At 44.1% G+C, this 27,414-nt stretch overlaps 1 protein-coding gene across 1 annotated transcript in view; it reads right to left on the reverse strand.

Moving 5' to 3' along the window:
* The window catches only part of Tcerg1l (transcription elongation regulator 1 like), a 183,019-nt gene that overhangs the window by 16,637 nt on the left and 138,968 nt on the right, over nt 1-27,414 (reverse strand). The window contains exons 8-9 of the mRNA XM_031388667.1: nt 23,926-23,995; nt 4,879-5,014 (exon numbers count right to left, since the gene is read on the reverse strand). Of these exons, the coding sequence (XP_031244527.1) occupies nt 4,879-5,014; nt 23,926-23,995 (206 nt within the window). The remainder of the gene's footprint in view (nt 1-4,878; nt 5,015-23,925; nt 23,996-27,414) is intronic.

The following is a 27,414-nucleotide window of genomic DNA, read 5'->3' on the forward strand; positions in this document are numbered from 1 at the left end:
CAGGCCTGGTATGGGAGGCTGCCTCTCCATTGCTGAATGTGAAATTGTGCTCGCTGTTTGAGGTCTCCAAAGCATAGCTCTGGCACAGGGGGCTTGGCACAGAAGATGTGTCTAAGATGCAAGTGCAGAATGCACAGCTGAGTAGGTAACCTGTGGTCCTCAGAGCCTAGGAGACTCCCCGATTTTTCATAAGACTCCTCTCTTAAGTTCAGGGAAGAGTTTTTTTTCCTTGGGTGGGAGTGGACCTCAGAGAGTAGAAATAGGGGTGGTCCTGAGGCCAGATAAGTCCAGGTGAACTGTAGGTAAATGTGGAAGTAAGGCCTGGGCCACAGGACAGGGCTGCTACTAGTAAGGATGACCTCACACTGGAGCATATCACTCTGAGCCCTACCTCTGGTGCTTGCAGTCTTGCCAAATAATAGTTTTGGCAATTACTTATATTTTTATTAATAAAATTGCACCTGGTTATTCCACACCCAGCTGACTTCATTCCATCTGAGGATTAGGGACTGTTAACTTGGAAATCAGACGAGGTGACCATGATCCACCACAGGTTATAGCTTTATCCAATTGCTTCTGGAGAGAAGGCCCTGGTCACACCTGAAAAAGCCCTGGTCACACCTGAGGCTCTATGTGGTCAAATCCAGAGAGCAGAATGAGAGCATAGAGGCAGGCCAAGAGAAACAAATGGACCAAAAGGATTTTAAAAAACAGTGAGTGGCAAATATTTAACCTTCTTGCTATTCAGTGCCGGTCGAATGTGCTGGCAAAATGAGCCCTTGGGAGTTCTCAGACAATGCTGATGGGAGACTATACTGAATTAAAACAGCCTCTTCAAAAACAGTGTTGTAACATATCAAATGTTTATATTGGGAAGGAAATAAATCATGGACACATGCACAGGCATACGTTCACACACACACACTCATATATGTGTGGATAAATGCATATTATTTAAAGAACAAAGATGGAAATATACCACATGAATTGAGATCCAAGTTTTCTAAATTAACAATAAATACTACTCCATCAAATAGTCCATTATTCATCAAAAGTATTTTCCAGGAGCTCAGGTAGAGTGTTTGCTTAGTTTTAGAAGTTCTCCAATAGCACACACACACACACACACACACACACACACACACACACACAGACACACACACACACACACACACACTCAAGAGAGGGAGAGATAGAGAGAGGTTTCATAAACATTCACACTGATTTAATTATGAGCTACTTGCAAGAACAGATAGTATGTACACACATTTGTAAACGTTGAATCTTATGGGATTGACTGAGAAGAAGAAATTGGTTCAAGTGTGTCCAATTGCAACTCAATATCAGGTATACTATAAAAGTCTTCAGTCTTGATTTTTTTAAAAGTCTCTTTAAATCTTATTTTATATTTTTGAGGTCCTGTGCATAGAACCCAGGACCATGCACACACATATCCCATTACATAAAAATCATTTCTAGGAAAAAAAAGTCTGAAATTAAGTATATTTCACTGGTGAATAATCCCCTTTTAGGGTAGGATTTGTGTTGGCTTTCTGATCTTAGTATAGTTTTGCAAAACCAGTTAATTTAATAACAATTTGGTATGCTCACCTCTTATTTTCCATGGGGAGCATGGGTTATACCATTTTATTTTATTAGAAAAAAGGTTCCATGTCCATAATACTCAAGACCTGCCCCAAGAACATGGAGCAGATAAGCTTCTCCATAAAATTCAAGGGCCATCAGATAACACACATACCTGCCCTCAGAACCACTTACGTACAGCATCTTCTCCTGTGACCATGATAATCAACCCCTCCTTTCAGCACCAGCCTGGCCCAGTGCCTGCCAAATCTCTACAGGGATCATAGTCATATGCTGTATGTGTTAGAAAGAAGGGGAAACCAGACATGCAACAGGCTGATGGCTGATGCCAATATGTAGACACTTGGGGTGGGTACCATGTGCCCTCTGCCTTTAAGCTGATGGACTAACTATGGAGCCTCTGTCTGTTCCACATTGTCCATACCGGGTTCAGAAGGACTCCATAGTGATCCTGGCTGTTCAGTGTGATCAATAGCCACTAGGTGATGAGTGTACCTATTAATCAATCTCTTCTGTATTTTGACATAATTGTGAACTCAAATTCCAGGGCCTCTCCTGGATCTGGCTGTGGTGTCGGCTAGTGTCTGTGAGGTTCACTTCTTCAGACAGACTGATTTTGGGAGCACCCAGAAGCAGCTCTGAGCCCCTACATTTCTTAGGTCCAACACTCTGAAAAGGACTTCTCTCTTCAGCCCTGGACAGGCAAGCACCAAGCAACAAGGATACTATAGAAAGAAACACTCCCAACACCTTCTCTCCCATGGACTCAGCTAAACAGACAGGAGAAAACCAACAACCTGCTACTCAATTAAATAGAGCTTTAAAAAAAAGGCCCCCTGTGATTTGTGCTTGTACAAGAACTAAATAAATAAAACAGAAAGCTTTATTGAGCCATCTCCTGCCAGCTACAAAAGCACATAACTAGAGCCCCTCCCTAGCCCATAATCCCTTGGGAAAAGCCAAGACCTGTCTTTTCAAAGTATTAGAATTCCTCCATGCCTGGCTTCATCATTCTGAAAGCACACAGGTTTCTGAACTAAGTACTCAGCAAATGCAATATAAAAATCTTGTTAATCACTCAGTCCATAAAGCGTGACCTTTCTACGGCTCATTCTTTAAGCAGCTAGAAGTCTCCTGGGCTCGGCTATCAAATTCTCATGAGCATGAGTGACTTATGAAATTGGCTGGCATATTTTATAAAGTCTGAGTATTGCGGGTGGTAGCCTTGCTTTATGATGGGGCTGTAAACTTAGATTGGCCTGTTCTACTCCAGGACTGAAGGGGTTCATGGACCTTTTTTGAGTCAGTGCGGCACTGGGACATTGATTGTCACACACCTATTGTTCTTGCTGATTTTCATATGAGCTTCTCAAAATCAAGCACTGAGCTGAATCGTCTGGCGTGATGAGTTAAGTATGCACTGAAATATCATTAGTAAAATCCCTCCAGCAAGGCTCTTTGGAGACCTTTAGGGTCCTGTGATCTTACCCTACCCAGTCCTTGCCTAGGAAGGCAATGTCAGCCCCAGTTGCTATCCCTACAAGTTGCTGGAAGACTGCATTAAGACGTTGCACTCAATGATTTCCAAAATTAAAAGCTGAAAGTTAGACAAAAGAATGGAGTGACATTTCCCCTTGTATTTCTCAAAAGTTCATGACCAGAGAGATGGCTTAAGGGTTCTTGCTACAGTGCCATAAGACCTGAGTCCAATCCCCAGGGCCCATAAAGTAGAAATAAAGAACAGACATTATCAAGTTGTCCTCTAACTTTAACATGTGTCCTATGTGACACGCAATAAATAAATAAATGTAAATTAAAAAAAAATTCATGGTACCCATGCTGGTCCAGCTGGCTAGGACCCTGTAGAAGTGATCAGACAGAGTCTTCATGGCTGGAAGCTGTTCAGAGTAGGGGGCATGAATACTGAGACAGTCTTATAGCATAAGAGTATTTCAAGGAATCTCGGAAGCCACGGAGCTAAACTCAGGCACTCGGCCTTGGGGGAGATGGATGGATGGTCCATTCTCCTAATGGCTCCCACACTATCCTGTGTCTGTTCTGCAGGGCAAAAGGGCAGCACCTGGAAAACAAACAACAGCCTTTCCAGGGAACAAACCTTCCTCACACCATCCATGCGCTCCTCTGACGCTTGCACGAGCCAGTTGGGTGCACATGAGGAAGATGCCAGTCCCAGCCTCCACAGGACACCCAGGAAATCCCAGGGAAATGGTTCAGGGCATCCTTTGTGCCCTGGGGTCCATCATGGCAAAAGCAGTTGCACTATGGCAGGGACAGGAGCCCACATGGAGTGTCCCAGGGCAGACTAAGGAGGATGTTTGAGTGAAGGAAACACTGAAGTCTTGCACAATGAAGTTACCACTAGGCTCCAATGTTAAGGCTAGATGTGAGGGAATCACCTGAACCCATTCATACCCTGTCACCTTTGGCTCTTCCGGTTTCTGAGACCAAAAACAAGTTTAATTTTGAGAGACGGGTACATAAATAGGTACACACGTTCCTGTTCATAATGTGAAGAAAAACCTACCTGATGGGTAGGTGGGGGTGAATACTTTTCTGCTAGAGTCCTGAGGAGCCATCCCTGCCTCTGTTCCTCCTTTCTTTGGTAAGCACCCAGTGTCCAGCTAGGCCCTGCCTGCTGTAGGAGTAACGATCCAGCCTTTGCTCTCTCCCCATAGCCCTGTCTTGTGCCCTCTCTGTATCTGCTGCAGAGAAGGCAAAGGTGTCTCCAGGAGACAACCTGGCAGGGAGAAGCATGCCACTGCAGAGTTTGGGAATTTGCTTTGGATTCACAAGGCCATTACCGTATTCATTACAATTATCCTCACACAGACTTCATTACTGCCTTCTGTGTTCAGCTGCACTCAGTGAAGAAATCCAACTGGGCTACAATATTGTATTGGCTCATTTTGTGCCCGAAAGCCAAAGTAAGAAATAAAAGTCCTTGGAAGGAGGTTCACATGCAGTTCCTTCCACTCAAAATGAGATTCAGAAATCGCTTTACTTAAAAGCAGTCTAATTAATTCAGAGGTGTGAGATTCCCTGTGAGGTTAAGATACCCATAAGGGGTCATCCATGAGGTTTGAGCCCTGAAACTTTGCCTGGGGATGGCAGGAATCTTTTCCACACTGGTTGGTACCTCTCTGTCATCCCGACCGCCCGTGCCTTACAGACCAGTCTTCCCTAAGCCCTTTCTCCCCCTCCCAGAGCCCTGCTCTTCCCCACTATCCCCTCATGATTGTTCTGTGTTCTTACCCCTCTCTCCAGCAGCATGTCTCGGAAATGGGTCACACGCTCTTCCAGGGGCAGGAGAATCTGAGAGTGTGGTGTCTGTGGTCCCCTGTCAACTTGCTGGGTGTCTCCTGATCCAGGGCTTTCACAGCTTTCAGTCCTTCAAGGGCACAAGATGCAGAGTTAACCATGCCCAAGGAGATCCAACTGGTTCCCACTGAAACCTTAAATCCCCCTGAGAGGACTCTTCATGGAACAAAGAGGCTTGGGTCAGATCTGCTGGCTCAAGTCTATAGTCTCAACTCCTGAGAGGCTGAGGTAACAGGATTGCCATGAGTGTGAGGCCTAAACTACAGAGGGAGACATTGTCTCAAACAAACAAAACGAGGAAAGAGTGAAAGAAAGAAAGAAAGAAAGAAAGAAAGAAAGAAAGAAAGAAAGAAAGAAAGAAAGAAAGAAGAGAAGGAAGGAAGAAAGACTTGCCTTGAAAGGTAACTGGCTTTGCTGTGCTATGAGAGGAGACTGAGATTGACGTCCTGACCTACAGTTCTAAGTCCCAAGAAGGTGATGGCTGGGGCAGAATTACAGACCTGTCTCTGAAATGTCTACTGCCTTGTGGACAGATGGAAGATGGAAGAGGGAGGTCCACTTTTTTGAAGAACCATTTTGGGTGTGTTTGTCAAGGTAGCAGGGCCCCTGATAGGTCTTTTCATAGCACGCCCCTTATTCTAGAAACACCTGGGAGCCTCCTCAAACACCTAAGTACCTACCTCGGAAGAAAATATTTGACCAAAGTTGATACCATTATTCTACATAGTGGCTTCTCCTCCCAGACAAGCTACTGTGACAGCCTCATCCTGTAGGATGCCGTTGGCCCTTGCAGTCCTGCCTTCAGCCTTACCCTGACCATCCTGACTCCTCATAGGATCCAGTCCCCCAGCTCAAGTCCCATATCTGTCTCTGGTCAGGACCATGGCAGTGGCCATTCAAAATGACTAGGGGAGACTTTTGTTGCTGGGACAGCTCCAACACCAGGCATCCCTCTGCAGCACTCTTGTCCTTGCAGCTCCCAGGTCAAGCTGTCCAGTTATGGTAAACGGAGGTCACCCAGACAACACTGCAGACAGACCATCCACACTACAGAAGTACATGCGTGGGAGGCACGTGGAGCTAAGCTCGTTGTTGCATCTGGCATGTGCTGAGAGTATTCAGCACTCTGTGCCTAACAAGGGTCTTGGCTCAGAGGGCCGTAGTGTAGATTATTCCAAACGACTGGGAAACTCTGAAAGAACAACAAGGGGTGCTGAACGTATGAGGGGATTTTATTTATAGATCAGCTGTTTCAGGGAGATGTACTGTCTTGGCTTCTCCTACGAAGGCATGGCAAAGATATAATTAGGACTTCTTTGTAGTAAGTTTTCATTAGCCCAAAATAGAAGTGTGGAAACACAACTCATATTGTTGTACCTTGAGCACATTATGATCTCCTGTTCCTGCTTATCCAACAAAATATTTTGTTCAGAGCTACTGGATGCCTTCCAGAGGATGGGGCTCTCGGTTTGCCTGGATTGGTCAGAGGCCAATGCAAAGATCTGAGCGTGTATGTCTGCACTCTCGCTTTGGAATGGGCTTTGTGCCTCTAATAAAAGGTAAGGCCGACTGCTTTCTGTGGATGATAAAGCTTGCTCGTTTTTGAGTCTTGCCCGTAAAGAAAGTCATCTGGGCACCCAGCTTGGTACCTAGCATAGCTATGTTGCTCTGGTGTCAGGTAAATGGCTGGACAGAAATTGCACTTGTCGCGCACCTTGCTTTGAAATCTGTCCTACTTCAACCCCTCTCAAACTGTGGACTTAGGAGGAGTTCATTTTGTTCAACCTCTCACCCACAGATGTTTCCGAACTCCAGGTACCAGTAACCCAGAGTCTCCTGACGCTAAGGAAGAACATAAGACTTCCCTCCCGTTTCCCCTGTTAGGCAGAAAGATGCTGAGGTGACCATCTCCATCCTTACAGAGAGGCTCTGTGTTCCCATGGCCTTTTCTCAGCCAGGCACTCTGTGACTTTCAAGATCACCCATGGCCTTTCAGACACCTCCTTCACCACCTCCCTGTGGGGCCATTCAAAGGCTAAACTAGTTGCTCTGGCAACCAATGGTAACCCTCAAACTGCTGTCTGTTATATTCTGGGGGCGGAGTTAGTTTACTCTGCAAGCCTAAATTACCAGTGCATCTCATCAATGTCCTCTGTCATACTCCCCACATGAAAAATGTACAGACTAGAGCTAGAGAATCAGTCAGGCAAAACCATGGGGCCTATGCTCACATGTGAGCTCCTGGATGTTAAAGTTCATTCCCTCAGAGTTATCTAACCCTGCCACCCTCACATCCTTGTGTTCTCAATGTGACCTGTATTGCATCAGACACAGAGAGTTTGGGGCAAGCCAGGTAACTCATTCACCCAGGCCATGTAGTCTGGTGGGTCTGGACTGAGGAGAGGTACATACACACAAGCCACAGTGGGAGTCAGAGCTAAAGTTCCAGCATAGTAGGACATTGTAGGTGTTCTTGGACTGGGCCTCTGGATGATATTCCCACTACCCTATCATACCAGCAGCTTTTCAGGAATGGAAGGCCTTTGGGTTGAACATGAAAGAAATGATTGTTGCCTTGGGCCACTGTAACCATGAGGTTACCACCTGGTGTAGAGAGAACCATTGTCTGGGAAAATGCTAACTCAAGCAGAGAGTTCCATGGATATGATCTGCTTAAGGGGAAAGCACCGATGTGAACATGTTATGTTCAATGTGCCCTGCATCTCACAGTCAGACTGCCACAGGTATGCCCCTAGCCAAGCTGTGGAAATCTTTGGGTCTTTTTATTTTCAGTAAGATATGAAGTTCTAATAAGATGATCTTGACATTCCTACAGCATAATTCTGTGATCAGTGGGGTCCTGTTAACTCCATCCCACTGAAACAGTGAACATCAGGGCAGCCACTCTCTTGGCAGCACTGCCTCTCCAGACAGCAGCTTCTCTCTCTTCAAGGTAGTAAACTTTGGCTGCAGTAGCCTGAGACAACAACGCTTTCTCTCCTCTCATGTTCTACCCTGGATAACATCTACCCCAAGGCCTCATATCTTTGCAAAGTTGTTGGAATGACAATGTTGGGAAGGTCAGGCAGAGGCCCACCCCAGGAACATTTCACTACATCCTGTTAAGTGAGGGCTTCAGCTCTGACCCCTCACTATGGTTGTGTCATGTTGTATGCCACTTTTGGTGAATCCCATGATTTTTGGAAAATTAGTAAACCTAAGGGATGGTCAACGAGATGCCACATGTGTGGCCAGATGTAGATATGTGGGCAGATATTTGGATAGCCTCATCGCAGTGCTGTGGATATGTGAACAGACAACGGGACAAACAGGCCCTTCCATGGGTGATTAAAGTTAGATGAAGTCAGGGTAATGGTGTGAGAACTTGGCTTCATTATGAAGATTCCTGGGGTAGCAACTGTACTCTGTGTCTCCTCGTGCTGCCCTGTGACAACACAGAATTCAGAGTTTCCACAGTTTGTCAAAGTCAGCCTAATCAGGTCTTAAACCTCTAGATTATGACCAAAATTAACCTTATAAATGACCTAGTTTCTGATACTCAGTTATAGCAACAGATGTGGATGAAGACACACAAGGCCCCTTAAAATCGGTGTCTGCAGTGATGGGACAGAGTCTTTGACATGGGGGTCTTGAGCTGTCTTGTGAAAGTTGGTATAGGTATTGGACAGATGTGTAAAACACCCAGTTGTGTATCAGAAAGGTGTGATCACAATTAGATCCAGTGGCTCCTGTTCTACAAGGCAGGACTTTGGGAGGCCTGTCATGGCCTCTCCAACCCACATGTGTGTGGCAGGATCTAGACACCACAAATCATCATGAGGCTAGACTAGAATTACTAACTGAAAAGGAACCTCCAATGGCACATGAGTCCTGCTTTTTATACCATCACTTGGGTCTGCAGTGAATCTTGCTCCCAGCACCAAGCTAATGGTCCTCCCCACTAAGGCTCCTTTTCTATGGCCAGGACACAGAACAGCAAGCTAGTTAGGAGAAACTGGAGTATTTAGAGACACTAAACATTAGAGAAGTTAAACAGGAAAAAAACTTAGAGTGGGAGAGGTCTAGGGCTGCTGCTGGAACAAATGCTGCAAAGAAGAGCCCTGTGGGAACCCAGAAGAACATTTCAGACCCAAAAGAATGGCATCTAAGAGTGTTCCAAAGGGTACAAAAGATACCTGAGTTGGAAGCTCATAAGAAGGCAGGGTTAGGGTCAACAGGGATCACTTCCCTACAGTCTCCTTGGTCAACAAGAAGGAATTTGACTTTTCATTCTCATGGATTTGAGGAGCCCAATGAAACATGCTGCTGTTAGCTTCCCTAGTCTTGAAACCCTTCTTTGCTTGACCTATTAGCCTTGAGGCATAGTGTCCAGAGAAAGGCCTCAGTAGTAGCTCTGGAAACCTTAGATGATTTGCCCTGGGGCACAAACATATTTACTGTCCAGATTTTGCAGAACTGAGGCCCACCTGTGTCTCTTCAAATGAATTTCAGATATGATTTTCTAGATATAAAATAATTCCTGAGTGACTCTTCCCTTGATGGATATTTGAAACCATCCATAACCCTGAGTAGAAATGTAATGATGGAGCCATCAACACAAGGATGTGCCAACTGACCGGGAGGTGTGGACAATCGTGAATTCCACTGGAAGCCCTCCTGCAAGGTGAACTACATGCTTCTGCTACTGTAGCAAGAAGCAGATACTTGGTTTTCTCTGTCATGTGGACACTAGGTTGATGTGAATTTGCCTGGGATGCCTTCCCCTCTTGCCAGTGTTTGTGCTCTGTTTATGCTTTGACTGGATGTATTTATGGGGTTACTGTTGGTTGCTGAGCTATAAAAGGCCACCTAGGATGTACTAATATCATATTTGTTACCTTCCTCTTTCTCAACACAGCAGTATAACACAGCAAGGCCAGTCTTCACTGGGTGAGACACTGGGGCTTTTGTGAGATTAGCACAGCTCCTTTCTGTGGTCAGCTTGAGAGAAGCTGGGCTAAAAAATCAGCATTCTAGTGACTTGGGGTATGATGTACAGGACAGACATTTCCAGACATTACCACCACCACTTTATGCCACCACAGTGAGCACCCAGCTCCCTGGTCATTGGTACTGTGTTCACTCTTAGCTGTGCTGGTCTCAGCTTCTGCTGATGTGTCTCTGCTCAACTGTAGGTTCTTCAGTGTTTCTCGGTTTCCCTGGTGTCTTCTAGCTTATATCATTACAGGGTCAGTGCGTCCTGCATTCCAGGCCCCAGGGCCCATGTCTGTGACCCTCATGTGAGTCTTCTGGGCACAGCCTTGAGCCAGAAGCCACAAGTCTCTCATGTCCTCATCACTCACAGAATTTCTCCATGAAGTCCCTATCCTCTTCTCCTGTTCCCCTTAAGCATCTTAGTCACATGCCCTTTCTTCTTGGATGTCACTCTGCCCTCTGTCCATCCAGGCCTAACTCAGCTTCTGCATGTCAACTGGCTGTCTCTGTGATATATGGGACCTGCCTTGAGAAGCTGAATTCTTTTGTCCCAGTAATGAAGTCTCTATGCAACATGGTGACACATCTTGTTTTTTTTTTTAAAAGCCATTTCCACATCTATAGCCTACAACTGCAGAGCATAGTCCCTGGGTGCCAGTGGACAGTGAAGGTCTTGTATCTAATTAGCAACAATTAGTAAGTAAATTCTCGTGGGATTGGACTTTGTGGCAATTTCCTTGAAGACAATGAATGCAGTACAATTCGAGCTCAACTTCCTAAAGAGTGTATTTTACTGTCTTCAGCTTTCTTTCTTGTGACGCCTACCTATAAGTCCCAGTCCTTACTACCCAATCTTATCCCAGCTTTTGTCTTAGCACTATAGACTGGTGAATGAAGAAGCTGGCCCATGTGCAATTACTGCTGAATTGTGTAAGTCTCCTGAATGTGTGACTATGGGGTTCTACTATCACCAATGAGAGTAGACAAAGGAATTTATGAGATGAAATTATTTTTGCAAATGCCCAAGTTCTGAGTTTTCACTATTGCATAGAAGGCAGGAGCCAAGAGAGAAGCATCAGGGCTCAAGTAAGGCTGGATGTCCCAGTGTGGTCCATGAGAGATCTCTGCTGAGATGCACATTAAATTCTCCATTCCCACTGTCTATATGCCCCTACTAGCAATAACATAGGATTCCCCTTGTGGGGTCAGGGGAGGAATGTTGGGCACTAATTAGTAGTTTGCTCTCTGCAGTCTCACACACCTTACACCTTGCCCTAAAATGTAGTGAGACCTTAGGCAAGTATCTCCCTGAACTGGTTCCTCGCTGTGTTCATTTTATCTATAAAGCTTTAATACTGATAGTATCTGCCACTTGAGGTTTTGAAAAATTAAATGAAATAAAAATGTCTGGTGTCTGTTTACAATTCTCTGTGCAACACCCTCTTTAAATTGCTATCATATAGCTAAACTATTTAGACCAGTGTGTAGTCTGTGAATGGCGTTAATTTGGAATTTGGTAACAATGGTGATGATGGTAAGGATGACGGTGATGTTATTGGTAACTTGGCAATGATGGTAGTGATAATGGTAATGATGGTGATGCTGTTAGTAATGATGGAAATGATGTTGAAAGTAATGGTATGATGTTGATGTTGGTGACAATGATGGTGACGAAGGTGACAGTGGTGACAATGATGGTGATGATAGTGATGATAGTGACAATGATACTGATGATGGTGACAACAATGTTGATGATGGTGGCAATGATGGTAGTAATGGTGACAATGATGATGATAGTGACCATGATGATGGTATGGTCTCAATGATGTTGATGATGGCAATAATGATAGTGATGATAGTGATCATGATGATGATGATGGTGACGATGGTGACCATGATAGTGATGATGGTGATGGAGATGATGCTAATGACAATGATGGGAATGATGACAGGGATGATGGCAAATGATTATAAAACCCAGTCCTCATAGTTCCACTCTATCCATAATATATATGTATAATATATATAAGATCTATATAGGCTATAATGGCTTCTGGCTATCCACATTAGTTCTTCCCCAGATAAGCTCCAGCCTCTGTCCTTCTGGGAACACATCCTCTTTTATTTGACTTAATAAATGGGGAGAATTATTCTGTCTTCCAGCAAAGATGCTTGGGAATTTATCATCAAAATATCATCAGCCTGTAACTCTGGTGTTAGATACAATATAAAATTCTGCAGGAATCAAAGTTTCGGTGAATCTTTTTGCCTTATGGGGCCTCAGACATCTTTTTGTGTGCAGTGTAACAAATAATCTTCAGATGTAGCACACTTTGAGCGATCTCTGTGTCAGGCATTTAGCCTCCACACTGTGCTGTGCAGGGGAATGCTTCTGGCAGCTGTAAAGCAGGTCTTTTCATCAATCTGGGGCTCTGGGGCTCTGGGGCTCTGGAAAAGACCAGAGCAAGGGAACCTCAACTCTGCCCATCCTCCCAAATCACACTGTTCAGGAAGGGACTCAAAGCCGACACTGTCATCAGGACAAATTCCTCTTTCCGGTGGATCATGGCCATAGGCAAAATTTACACTTGTGGGGTCTGGGCACAGTTATAAGCAGGAAATGTGCAAAGGGGCTGAGCACAGTAGCTGCTCCTATGATGTTATATAGAGGAAACTCTGCCTAGTACAGACACAGGCTCCTGGATACGAGGAACTCAAGAGGTAAGAGGAACTTAAGGTGCTCCTGGAGAACCAGTGAAGGGGCCAATCTTCACCTTGAGGTACCTAACTTTTGGCCTTAACTTCACTGATTTCTGGTCTTGTTTGACTAACTACTGACATCCACACATCCCCATCTCCCTTTGCTGTGTTCTTTTGAGCCCTCTTGATGATCCCTAATGAATAACTGTCCCATGATGATTTACAAAGAAGGTTCACAGTGTTCAACAAACCCTGTATCTACTATGCCTCAGGCTAGGCAGGCCTTCATGGCTGGGCAGCTGTCCTGTGTGTCTTCTGAGTGGTCACATTTATTCATCTCTTCCTACATCTGCTGACCTTGTGGTTATGAATGTCAGTATGCATCAGGTGTCACACTAGACAAGGGGACAGAATGAAGGATGATGGGATCATGAGGTCAGGACACAGCTGTGCTGGGTCTGCAGCATGCTGGAAGCCCTGCAGGCAAAGACTTTTGTCAATCAAAAATGCCATGGGTCCCTGGGTTATGAACTCTCTGCTGAAAAGCGTTTTGTTTACAATTCTCTGTGTTTCAAGCTTTCTAAGTTGAGATTAATGCATTCAAATTGCTTTGGACAATGGCTGATCTGCAAATGGTACTGATTTGATTGATGGTGTTGGTGACCTCTTCTGACTTGTGGTGGAATCCTTGTGAACCTGGAGCTCTAACTCCTAGGACTATCAGAAGCAAGACATCTTTGTAGCTGACCAAGCAGCAGGCACTGGCTAGTACACCTGCTTCATGAGTGGCTCTGCCAGGTACTGTGTTCCTCCTGTCCTTCTCTTGTGTTTGGAGTAGCTTGATCTGGAAGGTTTTCCCAGTGGTCACAGTCTTAATCACTAGTAGATATGTGTTTCTCAACTGTAACCCTGCAGCATCTTACCGGGAGCACATGGAGGTGGGTCTGGGGAGCTGACATCTATTGCAGTCTAAATAAAACATATCACAAACTCTCTAGGCATGCCTGCTCGGAAGATCATATGCACCTCCAAGGAAGTCTTCAATCAAATCAGGTCTTGGCCAAGGGAGCCCAGTAGGTGTTTGGAGCATTACTGATAGTGACTGATCAAATACTTACAGAGCATGTAATAATCAAAAAACTCTGCTTCTCTGACTCTGCCCATTAACCCCAGGCAGCATAATAGTGATGATGATGATGACAATGATGATTTTGGTTATTTTGTTGTATACCTTTTGGGGACTATTGGAGAAAAGATACAGAACATGGGCACATGCACCTCAGAATACAAGAATCTTTGGAAATTTAACTTAAAATGGAAAGAGACCTCCTGATCTCAATACAGGAAAGGCAGAGACCACTTTTTAAAACCTTAGATCCATAGCCAAAAGCAGACTGAGTTGCAAGAAAAACAAAACAAAAAGCCGCAGACATATTGACACACTGAGTTGTGAATGGGTACCACCTGATCATAGCCTACAGGTCTTCAGTATCAGCAGTTGTCTGAGAAAAAGGCAGATGGAGCCTCCACATCTTAAGGCTCTGAGCATCATCCAGTCCAAAAGCCCATGGTGAGCAAAGTCCCAGGGTTAGAGATGGCCTGGCCTTACCCCAAGAAGCTCTTCAAATTGTAGCAGAGCTTCCAGTGTCTAAACTGGAGGAAGGCCCATGGGATAAAGGGGGAGCTAGAGTAGCGGGGCTGTGACAACCCCTTTCCCAGGTAAAACCTCTGCTGAAGTGAAATTAAGACACACACAGAATCACAAAGGGCAGCAAAGGGAGCTGTGGGGAAGAGAGCGTGGAACCAGGACACAAGACCTCGCTGTCCCTTACTTAGGAGAGGGATGGGCTGAAGTCAGGAGCACAACCCCAACCTTACCCCATCACAACACAGCTTCAACATGGACAACCAAATGGAAGCCTAGTCCCACTGACAGCCAGGACACCGATGAGAATGTGGACAAAACAGTGCATTCACCAGCAGGAAGCAAGGATGGCAGAGCCAGGAGCCCAGGGAAGCATAACAACAGAGAATGGGCTGAAAACTGTAGGAAGAGTATAAAAGATGCTACTAAAGAGCAGCCCAAGAAAGAACAAGATGCACGAGGGAGGAGGCAACTGGAAAAATAAAGATTTGAAAAGAGACTCTAAGAAGAACCAGGAAATGTTTAAAAGGAAAAGGAAAACAGAACACAAAAACACAGTAGTCAGAAGGTAAGTGTGACCAGGGGTGATGGTGTCTTCACAGAAAGAGAAGTCTAGGGGCTGGTGAGATAGACCCATGAGTGGAGAAGGATGGCACACACCTGAGTCCAATCCCTGATGCCCACACAAAGGTGAAGAGAGACAACCTTCTACAAAGTTGTCCTTTGACCTCCTCATCTGTCTCTGCCTGTCCATCTCTCTCTGCTCTTCTCTCTCTCTCTCTCTTTCTCTCTCTCTCTCTCTTTCTCTCTCTCTCTGTCTCTCTCTCTGTCTGTCTCTCTCTCTCTTCCTATCTCTTCCTCTCTCCCTCTCCCTGCCTCCCCCTCTCTCACACACACACAAACACACACACAAAAGGTGGGAGAGGTCATGCACGCATATACCACAGTAATAAACAAATAGATACTATGAAATAATTAGAAGTCAAAGGGGAAAGGACCAGGATGCAGAGAAAGTGGCATGGTGAAGGGTAAAGAAGACTCTAAGAGTAGTCTCGGAGTCTCCAATAGAATGAACAGTGTTGCAACAGAATGCAAGAAACAAGGGTAAGAAAGTGTCCAGAGGTAAAAATGACATCTCCATATTTGGGTAGCATAACCTACAGCAAGGAACAATAATCACTAAGGAGCTCCTCTTTCCATCATTATAAACACATCATCACCATGTTAAACCCAGGAGCTCATAACAAGCAGATCAGCTGTGGAGGACACCAGGGGTCACACAGCCTGCTTTGGAAACTAACATTGAGAGGGAAGCACCAAGCACTTAGGACCTATAATCACCTGGGGAGAGAGTCTCAATAGAGGGTTCTCTTCATTGAGTTGGCCTGTGGGCATATACAGGGATGGTCTTAATTCATTTCATTGATGTGAGGAAACCCAGCCCCACTAGGGTAGCATCATTACCTAAGCAGAGGATCCTACAACTGTATGATGGAAATGTGGAGCTGAGCACAGTGAGCAAGCAAGAGGGCAGACAGACATTCATTCTTTCTCTGCTCTTGACTTCCCAATAATTATGGACTGTGAGCCAGAATAAGTCTTTCCTCCCTTCAGAGATTTGTGGTTAGGATAGTTCATCACAGCAACAGAAAGTAGGCCAGTGGGGAAATGTACTTGTCACACAAGCCTGATGATTTGAGCTTGGTCCCTGAAACCCATGTAAAGGAGGAAGGAGAGAACCCACTCAACAGAGGTGCCCTTGATTGACCTCCACATCTCTATCATAACATGAATTATCTCCCCACACCCGTCATAAACACATACAATAATAAATGAAAGCAAAACAAGAGTAAGAGCAATAGTCAAACTATTAAGTACAGAATTCAGACTCTAGTATTTGACAGTCTGGAAAAAAAGTATGAACAGATCAGATCCCCCCTCCATCCCAGAATGGCATGTCCAGGTGTGGCCAGCTGCTGGTGAGAGAACCTCTCCAGCACCACCAGGAGATATTCTTGCCCACCAGACTGAATGAAGTTGGGTCTTTGTGATACAAGGTACACAGGAACATTGTCCAGACTACACAGTACCTTGCTCTATAAAGAAATGTCACAATGAAGTGACAGATGGAGAGTGGATAGCATAAGTCCATAGATTAAAAATAAACTTATGCAATATACCAACAGTATGCTGGATCTGAACTTGATTGAGACACTTGTTTAAAACATGAACTTGCACAGAAGAAAAAAATAAGAACAAAGGAAACTTGAACCTTGTATGACTGGAAACCACATGATAATGTCAGGAGATTATTAATGGCTTCTTTTTAATGCTTACATTAAGTCATTATCCTAAATTATTTAGAAATAAAATTTACACAGTATTTGTGGAGGTCATGAATTAAAGATCCCCCATACCCAGGCATGCCTACAGGCCAACTGAATGTACACAATCCACCACTGAGACTCTTTCTGGGTGATTGGAGCAAGGAAATTGAACTGTAAAGGTTAGGTGTACTTTGTTTACTACGTTGAATTCTTCTATAATTAAAGTTAAGATGGTCATGGCTTTGAAATTGGAAGTCGTTTGCCTTCCTCAGTGTGGGGTCTGCTTCAGCAGTATTAGCAGGAGAGTCACTTGGCTTTTCTCTCCCATCAGCTCCAGGGCTGTAGGCTCTCATAGAATGACTCTGTTTAATCTGTGTGTTACAAATGCACCCACATACTTCTCTCACTCTGCCCCCTTCTTGGTGCTATGCTGTCTTCAGGTAAGGCCCTCAAGCAGCTTCCCTCTTCAGGAGCACATACCTTGCCTTGCTGGTCAGTAATCACCTAGAATTATTACCACATTCCTTCCACAAACAGAGTGGTCTCTCTAATAGAGTAACAATCACATGGATCAGAAGTATCCTATTATTTGTAACATGGAAACCACAGTGTCCTTCATGGGGGATGAGCAGAGAGAGGCTTACATAGCTATAGTGCCTCTGAAAGGTTTGGAATGGGCTAAGTTGTTGATAATCTGTTTTATTTTTTAAAAAAAGGTGGATATCCTTGTCCACTTGACAGTGGCCTTCTGTGTTCCTGTGGTGATGTATGTAGAACCCCTGGCAGACCACAACCACACAATAAACATTGACTAGTTAGTTGAATTCTGCAAGAAGATTATTGAATGTAGATGGGCCTTTGGAAAGGAACCACACCCTAGCCCTCCTGTGAGCACCAACAAGTCAGCTTTGCTTTATTCCATTTCACATATCTCACAAACTACCTGCTCATTTAAGAAACTGTCTAGAAATTTTAAAAAGTTGTAGCAATTTCAGAAAGCCTGTCTTTTGGGTCTGTGGGCTTCTGGTCTTTATGGAGGAAGTTCATAAACAATGGAAATCTCCCTCTCTGTGCCTTGGAGCTTGATTGTCAGTGGGAGTGAAGGAGTTCTGAGGGTGGAGTGTGCTTTGGATCCCAGACAGAAGGGAGAATGCAGAAGACAGGAGCAAAGTAGAACTAGACATTACTTTGCTGAAGTAGGGTCATGGGGGACTACAAAGGCCAAGTACTCACTACACAGTGGGTATAAGTAGGGGATCCATAGTCCCCCAGAACCAGAAACACACACCAGCACAACACATCCCTGAGGCCCCAGACCATGGACTGTTCTCTATGCTTCTGCCTGTGTACCCTAAACACTAGGTGATGATGGCTATTTGTTCAGCACATGACAAATGAGGAGGGTCGGATTCATGTCATCTGGAGATGTCCATTCACTTGCTCACTTTGCCTGCCTTCCTGAGTTGTGGTGAGCTCTACAACCCATAGTGGAACTGAGACTGTGTGGTTATCTAGCAGCATGATCTCAGAATTCTACATCCTTCTCGCAAGATGGGGATTCAATCAGATCAGAACCATACTGGGGTCCAGTATATAAGGCCCTGCACACAGATTGACAAAGCAGTAAGATAGAATCTTGGAGTGGAAAGGAAATGGTTTCCTTTCTTCGTGTAAGAGTGTCTTGCTGCTGTTCCACAGCCAAGGGGAAGGGTCTGCATGTGCATAGGGTTAAGCTGCAGAGTCCAGGAAGGCCCAGAGTCCTCTAACAACCACCAGGTTGTAGGATTCCTGAACAGAAGAACAGAGACCTTTTAGAGGAGATTCTTATATCTTATATCTCTTCATGAGATATAAGATCAGAAGTAACATGATTATATCTCCAAGTTCTCTGCCAGCCTGGATCATCCCAAGGATGCCTGCCAGCTCCCTGGCCATGCAGGATGGAGGTCATGGGGACTACAAAGGCCAAGTACTCACTACACAGTGGGTATAAGTGAGATGGATGGCAGCTAAGCAGGGAACAGATAAGAACCAATAAAGAACAAGGAGAGGCCAGGCACTCTGGACCCCATTCTAGACTGACTTCATAGCATCCAGATTTCGGACTTCTCATAGTTTAAGTGAAAAACTTGATGGGAAATAAAAACCTCATCTGACCCCACCTGCAAGATAATAACCCTGCATCCAGACATGACACCAAAGGCACACAGTGGTCTCCTGGCTAATGCCCCTTACATCTAAAAAAATAAGTGAATCTCTTTATCACTTCCAGAAAGCAAATAAATTCAGGGGACTGTTCATGTTGTAGTTTAAAAAAAAAAAAAAAAAAGACAAATTGAAATCCCATGACAAACGGCTGCTTCTGCACTCAGTCTTTTCACAGGCAGATGTCAATGAAGGGTCCTGTGTGAAACACCTCGTGAGATGGCACAGGTCCAACACCATTTGTAAAGCCGTAGATTTCTAGGTAGAGTCAATTGTCCACCTAAAAGAATGAATTAAGTGAAAGGGATTGCTTAAAAGGCAAGTAGAGGTGAATAATTTGTTCATCACTGCATATGCCAAAGACTACAAAGGATCTCATACTTTGCCTTCTCTCACAAGGTCCCCAAGGAATTAGGCTGATCTCTAGGGCTGGTACGGAGAGACAGAGAAATCTATTGTCATCCAGGGGAACCTTAAGAGATGTTATTTCGGAGCATCATCTTACAGCATTTTCAAATAGCTCCCACACTCAACAGCTGATTTGCAGAATGGCCCCTATAGGCTCATATGTTTGAATAATTGGTCTACAGTTGGTGGAACTGTTTGGGAAGGATTAGGGGGTATGGCTGTGTTGAAAGAGGTGTGTCACTAGGGGCTTTGAACATGCATTATCATTCATTCTCTCTGTCTCCTAAATGTAGATCAAGATGTGAGTTTTCAGCTGTTCCTGCCACTATATTTTTGCTCAGCATCATGGCCTCTAGTCATTGTGAACTGCAGATCCAATTAAACACTTTCTTTTATAAGTTACCTTGGTCATAGTGTTTTGTTACAGCATTTAGAAAATTAACTAAGAGGCTGAGGTAGGAAGAAGAGCTCAGCTTACACTGTAAGGACAGGGGCTCTGTATGCTGGCCTCCTTCCAGCTGACAAAGTGACAACCATTCTCTGATTGCACAGAGAGCATCTCCCCACAACCTGAGACAACACTATCCAGGAATGGACTAGGCTTGAGGACTGTCCAGGGGTTGGGAGCTTCAAAACCTCCCATCTTGACCTTGACCTTGTTGGCCCAGGATTGAAAGTTACCATTAAATTCTTGTGTTTATCTTTTGGATGATGACATTCATTTGTTCTGAAAGGACTCACCTTGCCCTAGGGTTATGTCTGGAATAAAGACCTACAAGAGGATAACTCATAGTCATACATTTCCTGGAAGAGAATCTAATGATCACAGCGGTAGAGAGTCTTTGTAGGACCCACGTCTTCCTAAGTGGTCTGAAACTGCTTTATACTCTAGTTCCATCTGGGAAATCTTGGTCTCTGGGAGTCAATCAATAGTGGAAGATTTGGAGAAAGCAACAAGATGCCAGAAGGCCACTTCTTGCTCTTTGTAGCATCTTTGGTCTTCAGGTACAGCTGTCCATGACCTCAAAAGATACCTATATTAGTGATTTTCTTTACAGCTGTGACAAAACACCCAACAAAGCAAGGTATGAAAGACTTGATCTTGACTCATAGGTGGGGGCATGGTCCATCATGGCAGGGAAGGACTGATAGCAGAGGTTGAGGCGCTGCTCACATGGTATTTATAGTCAGGAAGTGAGAGGAGATGAATGCTGGAGCTGTATTGGCTTCCTCCATTCTAACCAGTCTGGGATCTCAGACAGTGGAAAGCTGCTGTCCACATTCAGGGTGGATCTTACTCCTACAGTTAAACCTTCCTTTACATGTTCTTATGGATACATGCAAATGTGTGTCTCCTAGGTAATTCTAAATCCTGCCAAGTTGATAATCAAGATTCACCACCAAAACACTCTACTTGATCTGATACTTTTATGGCAGGGGACAGTCAGCTTTGTACATCCAAAGCCACTAATTGCACCCCAAAATGTTAGAGGCAATATGACCCATCATTTATTCAACCTAGTGGAAGAAATCTTTACCAGTGCCATGGAAATATCAAAACTGTATCAAAGCCAATGTGCCAATGGTAACTGAAGGACAAAGTTCATCTACTCAGTGAGAACTGCTAATCCTGCCCGGCAAAACCTAGCTTCTCAGGACAGGGCAAGCTGCCATTTATGCCCATGACATCTTCCCTATAATGTTTCATGGTTACTTCCATTCTGATTTCTAAACTAGATGACATTGTTTTGCTGAGTTCCCCCAAATGATTCCATTTGAATTTGAAATGAACTTTCAATTTCCTAAAATAGATAGCATACTCCAAAAGCAGGCTCAAACAATAAAAAGACCCACTCCTCAGAAGGTAGGAAGTGGCAGGGCTGCCAAGCACTGCACGAGAAGAGGACACACAGCAGTAAGTCAATTTTCTGGTCCCGGGAAAGATGGATGAGTTTGCATCAGGAACACATTCCACTAAATAGTAAATAACAAGCTTTCGGAAATGGCACTCACCAGGTAGTTTAAAATACTTTTGTGTTTTGAAAGCTTGTCATTGTGACATATTTCTCCTCCAAGGGAATTTTAGGAGAAGTATCATTTGTGCCTACATTATCTGCACAATCAATTTAATTCCATCTGTGTTTGAATGCCCCAAGTGGGTATCAGCTGTGCCAGAGCTCATCAAAAATGCAGGGGTGGAGAAGAATCTAGAATCATCACCATCATCATTTAGCCCATTTCTATATATCATGACATATTGGGCCAGCAGTTACCCCTTGCAAGAGAGTTTTCAGTGCTCTTGACAGTAGAAAAAAATGTTATGTATACTAAAGGGGCAGGTCAAGATTATATTCTGCAATATCAAATGCATATAGTGCCAAGACTTCTGAGGTGCCACTGGCAAAGTGCAGAGGTGCCTGAAGTGTCATGGGCACTGCAGAAAAAAATGTGTAGTAAGAAACTGCACCATGGTTTGGCTGCAGACACAACAGGGTCATCTTCTACAAGGCACAGGCAGACAAATGAACCAGATCCTCTTTCAATACACACAGGGCAGGCATACCCTCTGTGAACACAGGGTGGGTGGCCTACTTTAGTCACATCAGAGAAAGCTTGCCTTTGCTTGCATAGAGCAAACCCACCTTCTGCAAACACAGGGAAGACCCAGCCTCTCTCTATACACCAGCTCAGAAATGAATGGTTTCCAGAGCTTCCTAGCATATGCTAGGTTCTCAGTCTGGCTGCTTCATGGCTACATTTTCCTGCCTGAGTTTGTTGGGCAGACACAGCCTCACCAAGGCAGCCTGGGTGAGGACCTGGTGAGCCTGAAGACACACCAGCATATGACAGGCACCAGCCCCTCCCATAGCTGCAGTGGATAGACATGTGCACAACTGCAGACATTGGAGCAGCTCCACAGGAAACATCTGTGCTTGTTTCAAAGTCAGTCTTTAATTCTGGAAGTCATTCAGATGATTAAAACCAGAATTGATGTTTTGATGTTATTTAAATGCCAACTGCTCAGAGTCTGAGGCCAGTCCATGTCCCCTGTACCACAGGGAGCTTGTCTTGTGTTTCAAACTCAGGCTATGGGTCCACAGACCAGCTGGGGCAGCTTGGCTGACAATCACAGGGTGGACATAGAAGCCCAAAAGCTGTTCTTCCTCCCATTCCTAAAAGCCTTGAACCATCAAAGGCCCTGCATCAAAATCTCCTGTGGCCACATGGGTATTCTTTGACCCTCCTACAAAGTGGAAGTGGCTTTTTTAAGGGTGAGAGTCGAGGCAGTCAGAAAGCAGAGGACGCCAAGATTTGGATGAGAGGTTTGGCCCCAGGGTCACACAGAGTTCTGTCCCTGCTTCATGGTAGCTCACCCTTCACACACCCAGGCACCATCTCCAGAGTGAGGCACAGCATGTAGGGAGCCCAGGGATGATAAAAATAGTGTTAAACCTTTTACCTGAATTTTTTTTTTTTTTTTTTTTTTTTTTTTTTTTTTTTTTTTTTTTTTTTTTTTTTTTTTTTTTTTTTTTTTGCTTAAAATGTAGTGCATAATTCCGTAAAGTTCTGTGGGTTTCCTCTTGGTTCTGAACTCCCCTAGAGCTCCCTCCAATCTAACTGGTGCATTCATTAGAAAGAGGAATCCACTCTAAGTTTCAGCTGTCTGGGAATGCTGGCCCATCATCTGATTCCCACATCATCCCTTTGTTTACTGAAATATCTCAGGATGAAGGAGCAAAGAAGTGAAAATGGATACCGGAGCTGAAGCAAGATCTCATTCTTTGTTATGCCAAATGTCTGCTTCTTCTAAGGGACATGTTTTAGAGGAGGAAATGTTGCCAACATGCTTGACTAACACCTTTGAATTTTTGGTCCAGGCTGAGGGAGCTCCAGAGAGGAGGAGATGATATAGAAGCCAGGTACACTGGTGAAGGTGCCTGATGGGCCCAAGCAGCTCCCAGGTTCCAGTAGGATATCCATCCAGGTCCTACCTACACCAAAGACAACTAAATTCATGATGTAGCCTTCAAAGTACTGCTTGGCATTCCAGACTCAACCCCACTGTTCTCAGCCCACAAAGGTGCCTGCAGCTATATCCTTCCTTCCATCAGTCCTGTTCTGGGGACTTGAGATACCTATATTGCCCCAGAGTAGCCCCCTGTATATGATGTCAAGTATACAGAGGACAGACCAGTGGCCTTGTGAGAGACCATTAAAAGAGAAAAGACAAGTTTCCATCCTGTACTTGCAGCCATGCAATGACAAGCCAACATGATAGATTCCTGCATGTCACTAAGTGCCACATGGACTTCTGTAGACAGGTCCACAGTTTTACCTGCAGAGGAACTTCTTAGACAAGGGTTGGATGGATTGCAAACAAGACCCAGAAATGCAATGTTCAGCCAGAACTGCCTGCCTTGATTTAGTATCTTATGCAGCACAGGTCTTCCCTGAGCGGAGGGCTACCATGGCCACTTCCACATGGTTCTGGAAGCTAAGCATGTGACCCTGAACTTCAGGGAGGTTCCCAGAGCAGGTGCCAGGAGATAATCCAGCCGTCTGCTTCCCAGTTAAACTAATGGTTTTTGTTTGTTTGTTTGTTTTGTTTTTTTGCTCAAATTCAGTGCTGTCAAAGTACTTTCTCTTCACAGCACTAAAGCATCAAGGGAAGACACAATAGGAGAGAACAGCGCCACCTACCTGTTCCTCTTGGTTTTCACACTTTGGTCTTCACTGCCATCATCTGAACTGGATCCATCACTGCTTTCAGCTGAAAGAAACATCACATTAACACAGCTGAAGGGTCAGACTTGGTGCTCTGGAAGGCAACAGGCAGCTGAGATGCTCAAACCAGCCCATCTGAAAACTAATTGAATTTCTCTTAGACACCGACATTAGTTGCATGAACTTGTTTTCCCTTGCATTTCATTAGAAAAGATACTTGACTATTGATGTCACAGAGGCCATCTCCAGTCCCTGTGCCTCCAGACATCCCCATCCCTTCAAATAGGCTTAATGAGTAAATAAGAGAAAAACCAACCACTGTTCCACCCCCAGGACCAGCCCTTCCCAAGCTGTATGAGCATTGCCTCTCTGCCAGCTGGTTGCTGAAGTGCCAGCTTCTCCATATCAGCCTCCTGATACCCAGAGCTTCCCTCCATCCACTGCAATAGTCACAGGCCCGTGCAGCAGACCATATGATCTTCACTACAGACTGGGCCTCTGTTTCCAAAGCCCAAGTGTTTGGGAGATGCTTGACTGTTTCCAAGCTGCACAGAACAGTCCTGGAAATAATGCACAAAATGGCAGAATGGCAAATGTGTATGGGACCCTGGGATTTCCTGTATAACCACAAGAAAGCAAGAATGGGTGAGGGATGGTTTCAGAGCCTTGCCATTTCTGACCCATGGTGCAGATTGTGATCCCAACATAACAAGAGGTGGCCTAGCCTGTTTCCTGCTTCTGTGTCTATAATCTCAAATCCACCATCTCTGTAAGCCAGTCATAATGTTGACAGAAGGGATTGGGGGGGTAAGTGGTGGAGTCAGATTGGTAGACTGTACCTCCAGGTCCCTACTTTGCTACCTGGGTCATATCCTTGACTTTGCTGTGTATTGCTTTGTCCTTCCTAGAAGGCCTAGTGCACCTGCTCTTAACAAGTTTGAAACATACAGGATAGTAATTTCAGTGCCTATAGCTCTCTCTCTCTCTCTCTCTCTCTTTCTCTCTCCCTCTCTCTCTGTGTGTGTTAGAATTTTATGTAGTCAAGGCTGTCTTTGAACTCTTGATCTTTCTCCTTCCATTTCCCTATATTTTCTTTTAAAATACTACACTTAACATTGGGTGCTGACCTGGAAACTTCATCTCTACTGGGATTAGTGTTTATAGTGATGAATTTGCTATGCATACTAGGGAAGAAAAGTGATCAGTCTGTAAACCCTTCCATATACAATAATGAATAGCTTAGCAAGGTATGCCCATTGGTGCAATAATGCCATATACGTCATGGAAGTAACCAGCCACTTTCAAAATGGATTTAAGACTCACTCCACAAGACAGGACTTATTGTTGACACCATTAATGGGGCCCAGAACCCTAGGTTAGTTAGGTCCTAGGACTTAGGGGAGAACTTATTACTATTATTCTCCCAAATGGGCATAATATTAAAATGACTCAACATTTACTGCTATCCCCATAGAATAGTGCAGCTCTCCACCTTCACAGAGAAGCTTCCTTTTATAGCATATGGTAATTAACACAGAGACACACAACTGGTCAAAATGCAGAGAATAAGACTGATCATTGAGCCCTAAATGTGACACAATATAAAACAACCCACTAAAATATGAAAAAGGCCTTAAGTAGACATTTCTTCAAAAAGGAATCTGCAATGGCCAAGGATCCCAGAAAGAGTTATTTAATGGTATTGGTCATTAAATAAATGAAAATCAAAAACATGATTCCACACAACTTCACATCCATGATGATGGGTGTAAGTATGCTCACAACATGGACAACAGAACAGAAATAAACAAATGCCAGCAGAGGAAGAGGGTAACTGCTGTGAGCCTTGCAACCAAGGATGTACAATAAGCAGTGTAGTCATTATGGAAAGCAGTTCAGTTATTGCTAAAAGCATTTAAAAATAGGGCAATGATAATTTTTATAATTTCTTAGATGCATGAGTATATATTCATCATACACATTCGGGAGCCCTACAAGGTCCAAAAGCAGATGTCAGATCTCCTAGAACTGGAATTAAAAGTGGTTATGAGCCACCATGTGAATGCTAGAAACTGAACCCAGGTCCTCTGCGATGGAAGCCAGTGTTATTAACTACTCAGGTGTCTCTCTAGACACTGAGAAGCATTTTTTTTTCTGCTAATTTTTGTAGCACTCAGCCAGAAAGTGAAAATGATGCATGTCCTCAACAGATGAATGAATGAACAAAATGTAGAGTTTGTACCTGATAGAATGTCATTCTGCATAAAAGGAATGAAGCACTAAAATAGATTATAACCTGAATAAACTTTTCAGACCCTGTGCTAAGCGACACAGGCAAGATGCACACGGATTAATCCATACCCTTCTGGCATGTGTACAGATGGGTTTCTCTAGAGACAGAAGGTGATAGGAGGGTGCCAGGAGCCAAGGGGAGGAGAACATAGAAAGCTACTGTTAAATCCTGACAGAGCTTCTCTTTGGGAAGATGGAAAAGCTTTAGAAGTAGTGATAGTGCACAACATTGTAAATAAACTTAATGCGAATGTGACTAAATGAATATTTTAAGGTGGCTAACTGGTAAGCTGCATGCTACACATATTTTTTCAAAATAAAAAAACCTCATGAACAAACTGTTTTATGGAAAGGATCAGAGCTCAGGAAAAATAGTGGAAAGATTATAGTCAAACACGTTAATCCCTCAATTTACAGGAGTCCCTATAATTCGATGAGAGAGACAAACGTGAATGTATTCCCAGAAAAACAAAACAAATGGCTGACAAACCCACTCAAAATTAAAGAAATGTCAACTGAAATAAAGAATGGCTTTACATTAAGTTCTGGTGATGTACAGTGCTGGTACAGAATATATCAGTGAGAGTGTGTATTGATTGATCCCTTCAGAGGAAGATTTCATAATATTAGAAATTCAAGATGTATGTATATGATCATATCCAATTCCAATAATATGAAATTACACAATAGATGTTCTTGTGAAAATGTGGATATATATTGATATAAGCAAACACATGTTAAGTTATAGAATTCATTAAATGGCACTCATTAGCCAGCATAAAATCCCCTATATCTCAGAAACAATGTTCTTTTCTGGGAGTGCAGGGGTCTGGTCCACCAGAGGGAACCCATGTTTGATACTATAATCCAGGAAAAAATGCCAGAGACTTCAGAAAAATACAGATCTCAGAGGGGAGGCTTCTGCTATTGTTATGCTAAATAGATGTGATGTATCTGTCAAATTCTTCCAAACATTCTGTTTATGCATATAGATTCTGCTGCTTCCTGCTCAGAGTCAAAGGGGGCTCATTTTGACAGTTATTCCAGAGGTTTCATTCATGATGACCCAAACTGTTGAGAACAAGTGTCTATTCCATTGCTGGGGCATAGTGGCCAATGCTCTGCCTCCAATGGAAGAAAATCTCTCTCTCTCTCTCTCTCTCTCTCTCTCTC

Source organism: Mastomys coucha, unplaced genomic scaffold, assembly GCF_008632895.1.
Source record: "Mastomys coucha isolate ucsf_1 unplaced genomic scaffold, UCSF_Mcou_1 pScaffold21, whole genome shotgun sequence".
In the NCBI taxonomy this organism is placed as follows: Eukaryota; Metazoa; Chordata; class Mammalia; order Rodentia; family Muridae; genus Mastomys; species Mastomys coucha.